We start from the raw sequence: 19,661 nt of genomic DNA, 5'->3' as shown, positions 1-19,661 counted from the left end.
TCATTGGAGTATAGATTGCTCAAAAATACTTGATGGACAATAAAACTAGATGTCTACACATAAGATTTGGCAGGCTTTTCTTGAACACATAAAACAATGCAGATGGAAAATTTTAAGTTCTACTTGATTCATTTAAGAAAATGTGCAGTAGAATAGTTTACACATAAATTTAGGATGTTCATAGTCTTTCGTCGGTTTGTTTACTTTGGATTTTTGGTCTAGCTCTATAGACCAGGTTGGACCATCATGCTTGGTCAAAAACTTGCAAATTCAAACTCAAGTTTTGAATGATTGCTTTGCATAGGCACAACCCTTATTGACACATTACTAAGTTAATGTTCTGATGATTTTATTCAAGAACACAAGTTGGTTAGCATATGTTAATTATTCATAACCAGAGTGTAATTTATTAGAATACTCCCCTGTGTGTGTACAGTGTGTCTTGACAGAGTTCTCCTGACATTCCCCTGCTGTCCCCCTCCCTCTTTCACTGATCCCTTTTCCCTTCCCACTTTCATGTCTAATTCTGTGTATGAGGCACAGTGAGCCTCATTAGAATTGCTGACAGGAGCCCGGAAATGTAACCCACGGACACACCATGGGAGAAAATGTCTTCCTCTTTCCCAGAAACCACTGATTTCCAATAGCTCCTTAGAGAGAAGTGGAGATTTCTGTGTCTCTCCCCATCTTATGAAAGCATACAGTTGGACACAATCTTATGCAGATAATCATGGCTGATATAAAAGAACATGGTTTATGAACATGCTGGCATCGTATTACACATACTTCTTACACGAAGGTCATAGTTTTGTAAGAAAATAAAGTAAATCTTTCAAGACAAGGTACTACTAGGTAGCCCTGGCTGGTCTGGAATTTACAGAAAGTCACCAGTCTCTGCCTCCTGAATGCTGGAATTGATCATGTACACCATCACACTGGCCCTCAGAAAAATTTTAAGGGAACAAGCATATAGCTTCACTTTTCCTGTAATTTCAATGTTATGTGAAAAATGAGATGTGTAGTGGATGTAAACATGTTCTTGTGTTGCTCCCAAGTGTGGGATGGGGAACAGACTTGTGAGAGAACAGGTGATGTTTATCCATTTAGAAGTCAAACCACTTTATGAGGGGGCTTGGTTTTTGCCAGCTGAATAAAACATCCTTGTACAGACTCTGAGAGGATATATATATATCCCCACCCACGGGGCTTTTTGTGTCTTGGTATTGTTTGGCTGTTCATCACTCTACTTCGAGACTTTCCTAGAAAGGACCACTCCAGAGAAGACTTCGAGGCCCCTGGCTCCAGCTGCTGTTCCAGGTTCCAGCGGCAACTTTGGTGGAATTGCTGGTCTGCTGAAATCCTGCTGACTACACCAGGGGAATCACTCCCAGGAACTGAATTCAACAAGGTCTACCTCTCCTGTTCCCATAAACCTCCTTTCTCTCCTTTCTAGGGTAGGTGGGTTGGAAGAGAGAGGGTTATAAGCATTTAAAGAACTCCAAATAGAGTAGGTTTTGGGAAAGGTGAAGCCTACAGCTGTGAGTAACCATGCAGACACTGTGAGAATCAAATATTAGGTATAAAGCCTTTACTTTTTTTCTAGGCATAAACATCTATGCTAGAATCGTGCAATAGAAGTGATGATGTTCAATTACCAGTATCCACATCCAACAGTTACTAAAAATAAAATTCAGGGCTCAAAGCTATTCATGTGGAATATTCACCTTCAACAGATATTCAACCAAGAAGATCTACAGGGCTGTGAGGCTCACTTCTACAGATCCTACATATGGACTAGTCTATGTACTGTTTAGATTTAAAGAGATAAGCTCTCAGCTTGACATAGGTACCCAAAAGCCAACTAACAGAATCAGGGTTGATGCAGAGGAAAAGCAACACGTAAGCTTTGCTTCTGTTGAGGCTTACGCTGGAGAACGTGCCTTCCCTGTGCCATGACGTCGGCTTCTAAATCTCAACTCCAGAATCAGACAGACTGGAAACCTTCATGTCTGACCATCAGATAAATGGCATCTACAGCAAACGGACGAGGGACAGACTAGATGAAAGCGTATTCTCTTGAAACAAGGGGACAGCTACTTTATACAAATACACCAGTCAGAGCGTTTCTCCATCCTTTGGGAACCAATGAAATGTTCCCTTTAGAAAGGCAAAAAAAAAAAAAGGGGGGGGGGGCTGACATTATTCTAATAGAGGATTCTTTCATATGAAAGAAAATAGCAGGAATTAGAAAAATCATCCCTAATGCAGACTCCCCAGTCTCCCTCACTGAGGGATTGCGTATAATATCAGTGAATAAACTACTCAAAAAAGGAGGTTGAGGGACAAAGACGACATAACACAAATAAAGTAAGATTGCTAAAACTGAATTCATACACCATTCACATATGGCTTTCATGGTGAGAGTGGAGTTTGGGGGTTGGAGAGATGACTCAGCAGTGAAGAGCACTCACTGCTCTGTCAGACGACCTGAGTTCAGGCCTCAGTACTGATGTAAACCCAGCTGGGGGGACTGGACCATCTTCTATCATCTCCAGGCACCAGCACACACGGCATACACTCACATCACACAGGCACGTAATTAAAAATTAAGTGAATAAAAATTTTAATAGAATCTTGGGCCGACAGTAGAGTTATATAGGCCAGCATACATGAGGTCTTAGGCTCAGCTCCCAGACTCAGCAAAGTGACGATAGTGGTGACATGAAGTTGGACAGGAAGTTATGGCCTGATGAAGGTGAACTCACCCAGCACACCCAGGACCTGGGTTTCATGCTTAGCACAAGTAAAACTAAATATAAGAAAGTCAGATTGTAACATTTTTCCACGGCTCTCTTTTCCTTTGCTAATGCTTGTGTTAAATGGTTAACGGTGCTGGTTACACAATAATGCGGATGTTCTTATCTTCAAAGAAATATGCACTTTAAATTGTAAAACTGATAAATAAATTTTGCTTTGTATTCACTACTTCAGTAAGAATAACTTTGAAAATAAATGAAATGAAAAATGATTAATAAACAAACAGAACTGCCTTGAATCTAGTGGCTAAATATTTAGCAAATACCCCACCTTCAAAACACAGATGACTCCAAAAAAGCATTAAAAGGTAAAAGTGATATTCTAATGATAATTTTGCGTATACCTTGGCTTGTGCCTCAGTATTTGTTAAAACACTATTCTGGAAGTTTCTACAAGATCATTTCTGGATAAAGCCGGCATTTATTTAAATTGGTGAAATTTGAGCAAGGCAGAATGCCTGCCAATGTGGTGAGTGGCCTTGTCCAATTGGTCAGAAGTAAGCAGAACAAGAGGTTGTCCCATTCCCACCTCTTATGGGGGAGCTCTCCAGCAGAGCCACTTTCACCTCGCTACGACCTCTATTCTGCATGCTTCCACCCCAGACTGCCTCTGAAAGATATCGGCAGTTCTCCTGGGCTTGGAGCCTGTTCGCCTCCCCCAGCACATGTGGGACTCACAAAGTCTCCATCATCACTTAAATCGATTTCCTAAATGTGAGTGAAGAAAATATAGAAGCTACTATCTATCCCATTGGCTATGTTTCTCCAAAGAACACCAACAAATACTTGAATACATATGTGTAGATAGACACAGATCAAAACACACTTTACAAGTTATGCACAGATCCACTCATAACTCAAGGAAGGAAGGCTTTGTTTGAACTCACAGTCTGAGGTCACAGTGTGTCACAGGGGCGGTCATGGCAACAGGAACTCGAGCCAGCTTGTCATATTGCACCTGCAATCAGGAAGCAGACAATGATGAATTTTCATGCTCAGACTGCTTCCTCCTTTTCATGCAATCCAGGACCCAAGCCCAGGAAATGGTGCCAGCCTCCTTAAGGTTGCATCCTTCTACTTCAACAAACCCAATCAAACAGGTGTGCTCAGAGGCCAGGTCAGTCTACATAATTCCTCCCAGTGTGCCTAGGGGTGTGTCTCCTAGGTGACCTCGGGTCCCATCAAGTTGAGAATTACACTAATCATCATATGAATATACGTTAAACATGCTTTGCAAAGAATGTGGAGACCATAGCAATAAACACCTTTTGGTATTTTTAGAAAAGATTTACTTAATTATTACATATACAATATTCTGCCTACACACTGTCTGCTCTTCCAGAGGTCAATTCCCAGAAACCTTTTGGTATTATTTAAAGCTCTTGTCCAGGATAAATTCTGAGAGATAGAATTTATTTCAAAGGCTACTCATATTTAATTACTTTAATCAAATTTATAGATCTATCATTTATAAAGACATACTTTAACAGATACACTCATAACTGTCACTACAATCAGGATACAAAATGCATTAAATACAAAGTTTTCCTATGATAATTCGCAGTCAACCTCACATTGTCACTGGTCCATCTGGATTAAACTCATTTCCTTTTCTAGAATTGCATAGAAATGGACTCTTCTTCTGCATGTGCTTTTTAAATCTAACTTCTTTCACTCAGTATGTTTTGCCATTTGATACATTATTGTATTTGTCAGTAGTTCATTTCTTTTCCCCACTTATTCCTGGTCCATAAAGTTAATACACACAATGTTGATGCGTCCCTTTACCTTGTCACGGAAATCTGGGTCACTTCTAGATTGGGCAATTACTCACAAATGTGTTTGCTCGTACATAAGTCTTTGTATAGTGTCTCCGTTAAGTTTCTATGGCTGCGATAAAACACCACAGCCAAAGGCAACTTGATCTAACAGGCCCCCAGGCCAGGACACAACTAACATCATGTTGGAGGTACCATTCTGACCTTAAAACCCAGCTCTTAAGCGCCAACACCTGCCAAAACATGGGCAAATACCTGATCCATCAAAGGACTAGTCCTTAGTTCAAGGATCAAGGAATGTACCAAGCTTGCTTTTTCAGGCAGCATTCTGTCTGTGGCAGAAATGAGGACATTTTGCCCAGTAGCTTGTTTGCCACATTTGAAGGCATCTCCATAAGGAGGTTCTTTGATGCTCATCATCCTCTTTGAGGTAGGCTGGGTGTTGTCAGGAGTTAACCTGTCTTTTTATCAAGACAGGTTAAACATTAAAACAATATAAACATCTTTAAATGCAATATTCTGTAGGAATCTGAGGGTTTTGAGGACCTTAACTAAGTATTTTACCTTACATGTCTATAGAATCATATCTATTATCTGTTATATCTGTTACATCTAGGATGAATATTCTTGTGGTATAAATAGACCAGTAGTTGAAATGACACAGAACCACGGAAACATACATGTACAAACACACATATACACACACAAAGAACCCAAGAGTAAATGGAAATAGGCAATTAAATTATTTGGAAATAAACTAGATTTCCTTGAAGGGTTGGGATTTAGATGTGCTAAAATATAGTCAAAATGGTTTTTCTATAAGTCCCATTTGATTGTTCTAAGGTACAAATATTTAGATATTCAATGATGATTCTTTTTTTTTTTCCTGTTCCAATTGGTCTCCTTGTAAATACCTTCTTCCCTCTGTGAGTCGTGCACTGTCTATCCTTATCACTCACCAGTAGCTTTGTGTTCATGCCCGTGCAATTTTGTCATATGCATGAATGCCTCAATGTTCATCAGTGAGATCATTCAAGAAATGCCTCTGCAAGTCTGGAGCTTTTCTCCTCCTGTCCTCTGTGCCACAAATTCCTACTGCTTAAGCTACCATGAGCTTTTTTGCCAGTGAAGGGAATGCTGGGGATTAACCCAAGGGCCTTGTGCATACTAGCCCTGTGCTCCACCACAGCTAGGTCATCAGCCCTCTTTTCATTCTTCGTTTTGAGGCATGGTCTCAGTAAGTTGCCCAAGCTGGCCTTGAACTCATTCTGGAGCCCACATAGACTTCTGTTCTTGCCTTCCTGAGTAGCTACAATTACAGACCTATGCCATCAGGTGCTCAGCTTGCTGTGAATTCCTATCTGGTTTCTCAGTTCAGGCAATGGCATATATTTCGGGCTCTTCTCCATGGGAAATTATCTACAAAGTCTTACCAGATAAAAACCACAAAAATCATTCTCTTCTTCTTCTTCTTCTTCTTCTTCTTCTTCTTCTTCTTCTTCTTCTTTTCTCTCTCTCTCTCTCTCTCTCTCTCTCTCTCTCTCTCTCTCTCTCTCTCTCTCTCTCTCTCTCTCTCCCCCCATCCCCCAGTAACTCCTTACATTTCACATAATAAACATATCCTTTCCCTTATCCTAGTTCCAGTCTTGATAAATACAACTTAGAAACAAAGGAAAACTCTAGAAATATTTGTAATCTATGATAAATTGAAGAGTGTGTGTGTGTGTATGTGTGTGTGTGTGTGTGTACTTTATTATGAGGTAGTGTACTCATACCACACAAGTGGAATATAAAGTTTACCTCCAATACTTTGAAAATGCTTCTGCAGGCTGTTTAGGATAAGTAAGTTAGACAAGTTAATTGTCAATTGATCAAAACACAGTCATTTCAACTACTGGTCTATTTATACCACAAGAAAATTCATCCTAGATGTAACAGATATAACAGATAATAGATATGATTCTATAGACATGTAAGGTAAAATACTTAGTTAAGGTCCTCAAAACCCTCAGATTCCTACAGAATATTGCATTTAAAGATGTTTATATTGTTTTAATGTTTAACCTGTCTTGATAAAAAGACAGGTTAACTCCTGGCAACACCCAGCCTACCTCAAAGAGGATGATGAGCATCAAAGAATCTCTTTATGGAGATGGCTTCAAATGTGGCAAACAAGCTACTGGGCAAAATGTCCTCATTTCTGCCACAGACAGAATGCTGCCTGAAAAAGCTCAAGCTTGGATGCAGGCAGAGTTGATGGTCAAACTCTGCCAAGATAGGGTAAGCAAGTCCTCAATGGTTCCTGTCTCACAAATATGTCTGTCAGACATATACTGGGCCAGATAGCTGAAAATGATGTTCCAACATTTTAGAGAGCTATGGGTGACTGTTCAGGCAGCAAAACTGTCTCTGTCATTTTTTCCTTTTATTATTAAATTAGGAAGCTGCTAACCCACATTTCCTGTTTACTCAGGTAATTAATTTTACTCCTTCTCAAATGTCTGACGGGGTTGAAGACCAAATAGTTGAGTGTCACAATTGAGCCCAGTTGTTTGGGGATTGAGATGTCTTTAGGTCTAGATATATGTTTTAAGTTGACAGAGATGAGATATGACAGATATTGACTCACATTCAGAATTTTAGACTCGCCGAGATAGGAAAATGTTTTCTTCAAGGTTGCCAAATACAAACAGACAAAACACTATGAATGTAACATGAATGTAATTCCTGAATGTTCTGTGGTTCTTTTGCTGTACTTAGTTTGTTTTATGTAGGGGTAATAATATAGATGTATATGTAAAAAATTAATAATAATAATAAAAATGTAAAAAAAAAAAGAAACCTCAAAAAAGGATAATCAGTTGGCTGTGGGGGGTTCTGCACAAACAGGCTGCTCAACAAAGGTTAAGATGAGTCAGTAAGACAGCATGAGCTTTGGTTTCTAGAATAGAGTTGCATAGTTTGCCATGCGATGCTCCATCAAGTAGATCAGAATACATTGTATCTGATATTCTTGCTGAGTCCTAGAATGGCCTCAGCAAAAATACAAGATGGAGGAACCTCTGCACTGTCCTGCCCTGTCACAATGTAACATTTTGATAATGTACACCACTACTCCTCTCAAGAACCGCCATAGCCTTTTGAAATCTTATTAGTTTTTATTTTAATGGAAGCACCTAATTTCCAACATTCTCTTTTATCATTTTCCTCAGTCTTTTAAATCTTTGTTCACTGGACAGGAGGAGTCAGCCTATTGTTTTAAGGCATACAACTTTAGTTAATATATGAAGAGCAGTTTCTAATATTTGTAAACTAACTCTAATGACTAGAGTTGCCTTCTTGTGCACCGTTGCCCTCCTCTCATAGGCCAGTGCCCTGTGCTAACAAAGGTAAGCATTTTAGGACACGATGGTTTAGTGAGAAAGTGAGTAAACAGATGTGTGGCGGTGGGCACACAGGACTGGCTGTTGGCATTCTTGCCAGTGTTAAGTGCTCTCTCATCGCATTGCATGCTCCACTTTGCACGTCCTCAGTGCTTGCCATCGTCTTTCATATATGTTTCAGTCTCTTTAGCATAACAATGCCCTTACTTTATCAGACCAGCAGGTTCCAGTCTGGCTGTGCAGATATTTGGTTCCTGTTGCAAGACACCAGTTGCCCAACAGGGAGTTTTATCTAGGCCCAACTCATGCAAGAACCTGGCTCACTTCAGGCCTTGGAACAAGAGGACACATCCCTAGTTTCTAATGGGAATGACAGGCTGACTCTAGAAAACTTTCTATTTCTGGGACTGTGGTTCTAAACTGCATACGCTTGGATTTTACTGTCCCAAATCTCAGGGTCACCTGCCTTCTCCATTCATTCCCTGAGCTTGATACAGAACATCTGCTGAAAGTAATTCTACCTTCGTCAAGCCTTCCTGCTTGAATGATTAACCCAGCCTGCTCTTTGGTTCTGTCCTCTGACTCCAGTACATTTAAAGGTTTCCCGGAATGCTCACAGGGGTGGGGGGGCAGGGGGGAGGACAGTCTAGCTTTTATCTTTCCACTTGACTTAGTGAACAGTATCTCCACACCGGCCACCATCTATTTAATAATTTAACAGTGCTCAAAAGAGCCAATCAATTCCATAGTTCCTATCCTCAGCATTCCCTTCACACTCTGGAAACGCCTAAAGTGTGTTCCATTATCGGTGCGTCCCCTCCCACCTTATGCTCTGTTGGTTCATTCCTGGTAAAAGTTCTAATGGTTGCATTTCCTTCGCATGCCACGGATTACCGTCATTCCACCCACCACCGGTATCGGTGTCCTCGGAGCCAAGTATCTGTGAGTGAGCTGTCCGTGAAATTCACTCCAGGAACCACTTCCCAGGCTTAGTCCTGGTCCACCAGCTGCCATTCAGGCTCTGGAAACCCAGAAGGAGGGTTGTGTGAAAGTCAGTGGGGATTGTAGGAGACTACTCATGTCAGATGCAATGGAAAGGACGTGAGGACCAATGGTGGGAAGGCAGGAGGGTAGCTGACATTCAAGATGCTTTCACAGTCTTAAGGGTATCAGGATGGCTCGCCAGAGTTGTCTTAAAGCGAAGGAAGGGTTTGGAGCTTTTAGATGCCAGACATTGACTCTGAGCTACCCACGGTAGAGTAACCTTGGGGAAAGCAGTGTCCTCTGCTCAAGGACAATTTCTGGGCCCGTGAAGTTGTGAGCCTTCAAAAGCTGAGGTACTGTGCAGCTGGGGGATGGCCTCCAAGAAGAAATCTAAGTGGAAAACAATAGTGTGATAAACTGTTTTCCTGAACTCACAACTATCTACAGCTCACTTAGTCAATAAAGCTTTGTCTGAAAATTTGTTGTTTTTGAGAGAACAGTGATCGATTGTCCCAGCTACCAAGCGATTGCCTTTTCAAGTGATGCTCTTTACCCTGTGCCCTTAACGTAATGGCGCTAGAGGTCTGCAAACACGTGTCCCCGACTTCTTTGTCAGCTTCTTGGGGCCTTTCCCTCAGTCTCATTGGAACCTTCAAAAATCTGGCAGCAATCTCTCCACAGGGGCCTGAGCTCTGCAGTTCTCCCGTCACCAAGCTTCATCAATACCCCCAACTTTTCTTTTGATTTCCCTAGGTTTAAGAGAGTAAATATGGGCATAGTGGTGCACACCTTTAATCTCAGCACTTGGGAGGCAGAGGCAAGCGGATCGCCATGAGTTCAAGGCCAGCCTGGTCTACAAAGCGAATCCAAAACAAAGAGAGAGAGAGAGAGAGAGAGAGAGAGAGAGAGAGAGAGAGAGAGAGAGAGAGAGAGAGAGAGAAATATTTCTTGCAGTCACTTTCATGGGTTATCCTCAACTTCCCCATTCTGCTTGGGGGCTTTTGGTCTTTTTGTTTTTACACTTTTATGTAATCGGTTTTTTACACTCGCTATCCTTGGACCAACACCAACTGTGGCCTCTGTTTTCTTGCCAGGTTCAGCCTGAAGCAGCAGTTTGATAAGAGGAAAGAAGGCAGCAGGCGACAGGCCTTGTGCTTGTGAAGGATGAAGACCACGTGGAGCAAGAACTGATCCGAGACATAAGGACAGAGCTGGCTGCTGGGGTTCTGCACGTTTTCAGGAGAATCATTCCTGGTATCAGTTATGGTGACCAAGCTGGAGGAGGATTGTTGGCAAACACACGAGATGACTAAAGATTCGGTAGTAGGTGGGTGTTAGAAGGGAAATACACATGGTCCTCAAGGACACTGGGAAAGAATTTTAGGTCAAATTTCCCTGAATAAAGTTCATAGCACATTAAAGGTTCTGTTCCCAGAGAAATATAATTGCTTCAGCATATAAATAGAACCAGATAAAAAAGATGTTTTATCCTAGGGCCTAAGCACCACGCCCCGCTACTCTTTCGAATTTGTCTCAAGTTTCAATGATGTAATGATAAGGGTTATCATATGAGCAACGATTTCATCAAATGTTTGCTAAGCAAAACTAGATATTGGCTCTTTGAGTCATCATTTGGAGTCCGTTTAGGTTACATGTAGTTAATAAAAAAAATAATAATAATAAATTGCTGAACTCTGTTTTGCCTTTTATATCTCAGTATATTTGCCAAGTGCTCCAGGCTTTCGGGAGGGTCAGTTCAGCACAAACTGCTGCAGATTTCCAGAGCCAGGGCAGGTTCTGTAATGAGTCCTGTAACAAGGTTCTGGAGAGCCACCTCGTCAAAGTAAAGACTCTCCCCTAGAGAGACAGAGATGTGCCCTTTGCTATTACAAAATATACCAAAGACAACTCAAACTCTGAGGGTGGGTGGTTAGATAATTTTTTTTTCATGTTCCTCCTCAAAAGGTGATAGGCTCACCTGCCCTAGCATCCTTTAAAGACATCAAGTTATTTACATACATAGAAAGTAGTCTCTTTAAGATGTAGCCCAATTGTTCCTACCCTAACACAAATACTGGTCCCTCTGAGAGGTCTCCCTCTACCCAAGCCACCCCGGGCTCTTCCTTTTACACCCTTTGTTATTTCTAAGTATTGAGAGGAGTTTCTAAAGCTTGTTCGCTCATGCAAACCAAGTTTCAGTAAGGAAGGAATTTTGTCGTTGTTGTTATTGGTTTTTATTTTCCCAGAGAACTGCTTTGCTGGCATCAATACAGTACTTTAATCATTCAGAGACAGTTCTATTTGGCTATGGCAATTCTGGTTGGAATGAAGCAAGCTATATTCAAATAAAACCAAATGGAAACTTTCCTTTTGGGATTGGGCTCTGTCTTGAGTATCTCTCCCTGCCTCAGAGTGTTTCAGGCCAGCAAGTATCTGTTGAAACTTGGAGGATATGGAAAAGGACTGCTGGAGAGCAGCAAAAGCCTCTCGTCTCCATACCTGGGGCAGCGTGAACACATTCCGTAAAACAGATTTTTCTAGAGGAACGCTACTGGGAACTTGGTTTGTAAAGGGTCTTGTGCTTGGATAAATAATTAACTCACGTATTTGTCTTACTTGTTGCTGTATAACAAATTGCCCTGAAAAATAACGCTGAAATAACTGTCACCTATCAGTTCCTGGCCCTACAATATGAGGCTTTTCACCAGGGTAGTGTTTAGCAGGTTCCCGCTATAGCTTTGCTTCGCTTGTGTGTCTACTGTAGATATGCAGGGAACAGACTGAGACTGGAAAACCCAGGATAGACTTATTTGTGTCTCTAGGGCTTCTGTTTTCAGTTAATCTCCATAGACTGTAACTGCTCAAGCTTCCTGTAACTCACTCTTTTCTCTACTGTCATTAGGGAAGCTATTTTACCTGGGGTGTTTTTCTCTGCTTCTTGCTCTTACAGGCCATGGGTACTGTCCCTAGCCTCCCACATTATAGCTGAATTGTTTGCCCTCTGCGCCTTCACCTCCCTACGTGACTTCAGCTTCTGCCATGACCCTGACAAACACAAAGTAGATGCCAATAGCTTGAGAACCAAGTCTTCTTGTTTGTGGTTTTACCCGTACTATCTGGCATTGCGCCTGCAACTCAATAAGAGATCAATATTACCTATTGGGGAAGTGTGACTTAATAGACAAATTGTGAATTTCAAAAAAAATTAATTAATTCCACCGCTGTGGCATTTCCACAAATAAATAACAGAGATTGGGTAAGTGGAAGTGAAGTCCAGGAGTTCAAGTGATGAGTCATAACAATGAAATAATGGCAGTATTTGATGAAACCTGCCATTTCATGTGCACGTTTGACCGAGGTAGGTTTTTCTCAAGAAGAGTCAAAATCAGCTGATACAGAGCTAGGAAACAGTGATATTAGATAGTGCTTTCACCATTTATAAATCTTGAAACACCTAACAAAATCATTTTAAGCCAAAGAAATTTTTCTCATCTCTGTTTATCTGAATGACTTGTGTGGTTTCAAGCAATTCTCTAATTCTTATCTCCTGAATATCTGGAGGTATACACAGCACGGAGTAGGAAAATGCACCCAGATAGAAGTTATGTGGGGAAAAACCAGGGAGAGAGTACTGGAGAACAGCGCTCAACAAGTGGGTGAAGGGCAGCTGAGAGGGGAAAGAAGAATTCAAATAGGAGGTCATGGCAGTAAGCACCTTTTATGGCACCCCGAAGCCAATATAACCAATTAGAGGTGCCCCAAATGTCACAAAGGGCCAGGCCTTTGGCTCTACTGACAAGTCACTAGATATGTACTCATCCCAGAAAGGAAGCACGTGACTGGACACACTTGGAGTGTCATTTCTGAGTGTCTGGAGAAGGGCTTCACGCTAATCAGTCTGTGCAGAAAGCAGCTGGACACGAGTGCATGGGACGGCAAGAGTTCCCTGCCTTAGCTAAATGTCATCCACTAAACTGCTTCTCTAGGAACAGAGCAAGTTTGGACTCCTGTTTGGCAATTCAAGGGCAGGGAGATACATAAAAGATACATTTAAAAAAAACACTTTTTGAGGTAGGAGTAGCTTTCCAAGATGACTCATAATCATTTCATCGCAATTCTACTAAAGCGCACTATTACAGGAACCACAAAATGGCGCAAACTTTCTTTTAGAAAGCACAGAGTTTGTATAGATGAGCACATGTACCGTGACCACCTGCACCAAGTATGGGGGATTTTGCTTCCTGGAAGGCCACCTTATGGATGGTGCCACTACAAATTCCATAAAATAAGAGAAAATAAATGACTGTTGTCCAATCTTCCTATTCCCCAAGTCTATGAAAGTGTCAACAAACTCAATATTTTGAGATTAAGTCTTTTTTCTGTCTCTCTGAATAACTTTATTTTTTCAAATTCAGCTAATTTGGCATCAGTTCCAAGAAGGCTTCCAGAAATCAACGACTGCACCAGGTGGAGTCCTCCTTACTGTCCCACTATCATAATGATGCCTCATCAAGACTAAACGAATGTTCACCCACTGCGCTACAACCCCTCTGCTTGCAAGGAGACACCCAACACATGCCTGGATGAGAAACTGGCAATTGCGTACTCCATGAGGAAATTGTTGGTCTGCGAACCAACATGGATGGTTCCCTACCCACGTTGTCCTTAATATACTTCCACATTGTCCCATCCAAGCAAGGCCTAGGAATCTCTGTCCTTAAGAGGTAAACTTACTGAGCAAAGAAAGAAAATCAGAGGAAAGAGAGAAGTTGGGAAAAGCGCATATGCTTCTGTGTGAAGAGTGGTTCCAAATCTTAGCAATAATAACAAATTACCATTTATTTACTGAAGACTTCTACACCAGGCCCTGTGCTATTTTGCATTTTATCATCCCCCAAGCATGTCTATGTGCTGGACATATATGAGGAAAAGCATATCAGTCCTACACACTAAGGAAAGAGCAAAAGCCTTGAGTGAGCTAAATTCTAGCTGACTCCATAGGTAACATTCCACATTAACCACCGTGTTAATTTGGTTCCAATATACCTAAACCATAGCGGCAACGCATTTCTTCTCATCTCCCTACCAAAATCTGCTTTCTGCATCTGGTAGTTAAATGTAAAAGTCCCTTTTAAAGACCAGGGTAGCTACAGTGTTGTTTCCTAAGAATAAACAAATGCATTCTCGGCCTCTAAGGTCTGTTTGAGAAACAGAAAATCAAGTTCTCTACTGAAATTTTACTCTATTTCTATTTCGGAAAGCAGCAACAGAGTCAGATGGTCATCCAACTGTCATTTTGTTATTGGTACAGCTAGATTGAAGAATGTGGCATAGAATCAAGAATCTCCTCCTCTGAGCTGGCACTGAGTTAGCGCTCAGTCACTGGAAAAAAGATCACAACCAGGCAGCTCAGAGCACTCTCCTAGTTAACCCTCACATTTTGCCTCATCCTGCTCCCCAAAATGGAGAGTTGTGTGCTTACTATTGGACAGTTTCTGAAAGAAAGAGAAGGGGGTTGTCGACTACACAATTACCAAAGGGATGGTGTGAAGGCAACATAAAGAAAAGAGAGTCCAAGGTGGTGGAGCAGAGGTGCCCAGGCACAACTTTCTCTACAGAAAAGTAAAAATGGTGAGTCCTGACTTTGAAGATGATGGTTGGGGGTGTGGTGAATGTGCTGGAACTCAGCAATGGAGAATTAGGAACCCTATGAGGAACAGAGTTGGCATGGCAGGTAGAACCCTGATTCCCCAGCCTCGGGTGGGGGGGGGGGGCTGGGGACTCTAGATTTCAGATAAACAGCAAATGGAAGAGGCCTCAAACCGCATTGCTATAGATGGCAGAAATCCTAGACACAGGGGAGTTTCACAATAGAGACAGGCCTGGAGCCAATTGGAAAGAGTTGCCTAGAGTCCTCCAAGTAGCTCTGCTTCAGAGTAGTTCAGAAGGGGTCAGCTCTTTCTAAGACCCAGAACATGCTACCTTTAAAAGTAAGGCCCCTATTTGAGTCTAGACTACTCTAAGGAGCAGAAGCCCTCCCTCCCTCCCCCTCCCCTCTCTCTCTGTCTCTCTCTCTCTCTCTCTCTCTCTCTCTCTCTCTCTCTCTCTCTCTCTCCCCCCTTCCCCCTCTCTATGTGTGTCTTGTATACTTGCACAAAGAGCTGCAACCTTGTGACCACAACTGGACTCAGCTGCTTTCCTGTTAAAGCCAGCACCCAAGCCCATTCAGTGGCTTGAACTACGGAATGCAGACACTCCCACACACATAAAGAGAAGCTGGCTCAAATCCTTAAGAAACTAAGGCTCACATCCCTGGAACCTGTTCTTGGAGTCATTCACTTCTGGAAGTCTCCATCCAATGCAAAAGTCACATACCACATTCATAACACCCAAAGTATAAACCACTGAGACACTTGATTCCTGGTGTCATCAACTACCTCTGGAGAATTTTCACATGTTACTCCTTTGTGCCTCCTTATAAGCGAGGCCAGTGTACCCCAGCCAACTGACATCCTATGACTTATCTACTGGAAAACATCTCTCCTTATGAAAGCGCCTCTATAAAAACATATGTAAGCATATGTAAAAACAGGTAAGTGTGTACATGATATACATCATTGTAAAGACATACAAGAAGTATTAAAAATAAATTAACATAACTCTTGAAAATAATAATTTCTCTAAACTAAATCAAATCTGTGAGACTCCTGAAAGGCAATTCAGAATACTGATCTTAAGGAAACTCAGCAAGATGCAAGTGAATACAAATAGGTGATTCATTGAAATTGGTGGGAAAATCATTATTTGAATGATAAACTCAACAAATGCATAGAGATCATGAAAAATAATCAATTAAAATCTTGGAGCTGAAAAAAATCAATGGGGGAGAAAAATTATGCCTGAGAGCTTCAACAACAGACTAGATTGAGCAGGAGAAATAATTTCTGAATATTACGTGTCTTTTGAAATAATAGTCAAAAGAGGAGAAGAAATGAATAAAGGAAGAGCGATGGGAAAGGAAAAGAAAAGAAAAAATAATTAGCAAAGCCCGTGAAAATTATAGAACAATCAAGGAAATAACTATGAATATTCCAGAAGGATAATAGAAGATAAAAGACAAAAATAAAAATATTCAGCAAACTAAATGCAGAAAACCAAACTATTAGAATAAGCTGATGACGAGGTAGATCTAAGGGGGCTCAAAGTGCTTGTTATAGTCCAAATATAATAACAAGCTCACGCATTGAAATATTCTGACCCTCGTTGGTATTGTCGTCCAAGATTGTGCAGCTTCCTGCTCCTGCGATGACCTCCTGACTGCTAGCACATCTTCTCCACCATGCTCACCATCACTCGACTTCTTAGCTGTGGATGTAACCATGACTAGCTGCCATAGTTTCTGCCTCTATTACCTCCTAAAATGATAAGAGAGGAAGCCTGGCTTAGCACAGGGCATTGACACTCAGGAAACAGAGTGAACAGGAAATGAGGTCAGGCTATAATGCCTCAAGGCATGTCCCCAGTGCCCTACTAGCTCCAGCAAGGCTTTGCTCATAAAGCTTCTACAACTTTCCCAAGCAGTGCCACCAGCTGAGGATCAGGTGTTTAAACAAATGTGCCTATGGGGGACATTTCACATTCAGGATAATCCCTCACAGGCATGCCCAGAGGCCCACGTCCTAATTGATTCTAAATGCTGCCAAGTGAAATTTAATACCAATCACCACATATGCTATAGCTAATTTGTGAAAAGCCCTCTTTAAAAAGAAAATGCAGAAAATAACAAATGTTCCAGTTCCTTGAAAAGAATCACTTTTAAACTAATAAAATATTTCTCAGCAGTAAATTTACTGATTATGAAGAAATAGGACGACATTTAAATTTGTGAAAGAATGTGTCTGTTAAGGGTAACATGCCCCCAAAAGAGAAAATTATATCCAAACAAATTTCAGAAGTGAAGGATAATTACTTACTAAGATATGCAAAATAGAAAAAACTTACCAAGGTGAACATACAGAAAAATGTTTAAAGAAGTCCTATGTCTGGAAAAAACATATAATAGCTACCATCACAACAACACACAAAGGAAAAATTCGCTGGTAAAGCAAATACACACAAAAAAAATTATTTTGAGTAATTTAATCTTGTTGCTGCAGAAAATACCAAAATATAAAAGTAAATAGTAAGAATCAGAGAACATACAAAATAATTTTAAAACAATGAAGAAAATTACAGTAATAAATTCACAGTAATTCTACTTCTTATTAACCCTGTATGTAAAAAATTTCATTTCTTAATTAAAGTAAATATGGTAACTTGATGGGGTTTTTTAAATGCAATCCAGCTATATACTGCCTGTAAGAAACTCACTTAACATATAGACTGCAAATGAAGAGGGGAAAAACTGTATTCCACAAAAATGGAAACACAAACTGGCTTGACTAGATACACTTAAATCAAGTAAATAGGCCTTTTTGTTAAAATTGATTAAAGAGATAAGGAAGGTTGTAACGAGTGGATCAATTTAAACAAGAGGAGATAAGAAGATAACTATTATAAATGCACTCCCAACTCTGAAAACTCAATTATACAAAAGAAACAACCAAATAACACTGTAAGGCCTAAAGGGATAGAAAGATATCAATTCAGTAGTCTTTGGGGATTTGAATACCTACTTTCACTGGTGGACAAACCACAGAGACCAAATAAAGTCAGTGAGGAAACAGCAAAGTTAAACTATACTATAAACCAAATGGGCAAACATTTATAGAACATCTTATACAATAGCAAAATAATTAATATTATTTTCACAAGCACACAGAGTACTAGTCAAAAGAAATCAGGCATTATCCAACAAAACAAACATTGAACAATTTTTAAACATTGAAATCGTATCCTCTTCTCTGGTCATAAAGAAATGAAACAACCAAGAAGAGACTTGATACCCTATGAGCATATACACGGGGAGGAAATCCCCCTCAGGAACAGTCATAGGGGAGGGGAATAAGGGGAAAATGGGAGGGAGGGAGGAATGGGAGGATACAAGGGATGGGATAACCATTGAGATGTAACAAGAATAAATTAATAAAAAATAAAAATTTAAAAAAAGAAAGAAAATAAATACACTTAAAAATGAAACAAAAGATAAGAATCAGAAATAACATAGGAAATTATAAAAAATACATTAAAACAAAACAATAGCTCTTAAATTAGTAATGAGTCAATGAAGAAATACAAAGGACAATTGTATTTTTGTCTTGAAATAAACAAAAAAGAAAATACAACTTATAAATGCTTGTGGTATATAAAGAAAGCAATCTTATTAGAAAGCTGTTAATCAAGGAGAGAGAGAGAGAGAGAGAGAGAGAGAGAGAGAGAGAGAGAGAGAGAATAAATAAACTCTGTTTCCTTCACTCTTGTCAAGACAAAAGTACTCTAACAAAAGCAACTTAATGGGAAAAGGTCTTACTTTCACTATCAGTTCAAGGCTCACATTGGGAAACAACCACAAGCACAGAGCAATAAATGCATCTATGCTAATACCCAGTTCACTTTCTCCATCTCATTCAGTCCAGGATTCCTTGGCCTGGAAGTACCCACATTGCCCCAACACACACACACACACACACACACACACACACACACACACACACACGGACACACACACACGGACACACACACAGTGTAGATAGACTTCTCAACATCAATTAATGTAATCAAGGCAATCCCCTACAGATGTACTGAGAATTCCATCTCCTGGCTGGTTCTGGACTCTGCAAGCTGACAGTTACACCACCAACTATGATATATAAATAAAAGCCGAAACAGGACAAATGCAACGTTAGGTAGAAGGAATAAAACGACAAAGATCAGAGCAGAAATGAACAAAGTAGACAAATTCAAAAGAACAGTGGAATAAGGTTGCCCTTGGGGTGCAAAAGTGAAGTTAGTAAACATACAGATAAAGCCAAACAAACGGAAAAGTAAAGACGCCCCCCCAAAAATAAAATGACTTGAAAAGGAGTCATTACAATTAATATATTAAGCTACACCAAATATTTAAGATTTAGCCTCTCTGACATAAAAGGATTATTAAAAATTATTTAAAAACAACTACATACCAACCAACTAAAAAGTCTGTAAGAAATGGATAAACATCAGAATACATAAAAAAAAACTATAACTATTGAACCACAAGGAAACAGAAAAGTCATAAGAAGACAAAACATAGTGAAGACCAGGACCTGATGGCTTCAGTGGTTAACTCTACAAAACATGTAAAGAAGAACGCAGTGGACGCAAACATGGTTTTGTTTTGATCCCAAGTGTCAGATGTGAAACAGACTTGTGTAAGGGTGTGCGGTGTTTTTCTGCTGAAAACAGACCTGTGAAAGAACAGGCGATGTTTGTCTACTGGAAACATCTTGTGGGAGCATAGTCTTTACCAACTAATAAACATCCTAGTATGGAATCAGAGAGGATATATATATATACATTTGCCCAAAACAAGAGGCGGGGCTTTTTGGTCTTGGCTGTTCATCACTTCACTTTTAGATGCTCCTAGAGAGAACTGCTCTAGTGAACACTTCTAGGTTCTGGGTTCCATCTGCTGCGGTTCAGTCACTTTTGTTGAATTTCTGGTTTGCTGTTCAACAGGTCTGCTGGAATCCTGGTGACTATGCCAGTGGAATCACTCCAAG

The 19,661-nt window shown here is 40.4% G+C and overlaps 1 protein-coding gene across 3 annotated transcripts in view; it reads right to left on the bottom strand.

The window, feature by feature from the left end:
• Nucleotides 1-14,093, bottom strand: part of LOC311608986 (uncharacterized protein) — a 94,015-nt gene extending 79,922 nt beyond the window's left edge. Inside the window, exons 1-3 of one of the 3 annotated variants that reach the window (XM_084801688.1) lie at nucleotides 14,008-14,093; nucleotides 8,872-8,998; nucleotides 3,704-3,774 (exon numbers count right to left, since the gene is read on the bottom strand). In XM_084801688.1, coding sequence (XP_084657814.1) covers nucleotides 3,704-3,774; nucleotides 8,872-8,991 — 191 coding nt within the window. In that variant the 5' untranslated portion in view covers nucleotides 8,992-8,998; nucleotides 14,008-14,093. Of the gene's footprint in view, nucleotides 1-3,699; nucleotides 3,775-8,871; nucleotides 8,999-14,007 lie in introns of those variants that run through there. The other 2 variants (XR_014783210.1, XR_014783211.1) reach the window with 2 other exon arrangements.
• Between the last annotated feature and the right edge of the window lie 5,568 nt (nucleotides 14,094-19,661).

Source organism: Acomys minous, assembly GCF_964271855.1.
Source record: "Acomys minous genome assembly, chromosome: 11".
Taxonomy (NCBI): Eukaryota; Metazoa; Chordata; class Mammalia; order Rodentia; family Muridae; genus Acomys; species Acomys minous.
This window is presented reverse-complemented; position numbering and strand designations above follow the sequence as displayed.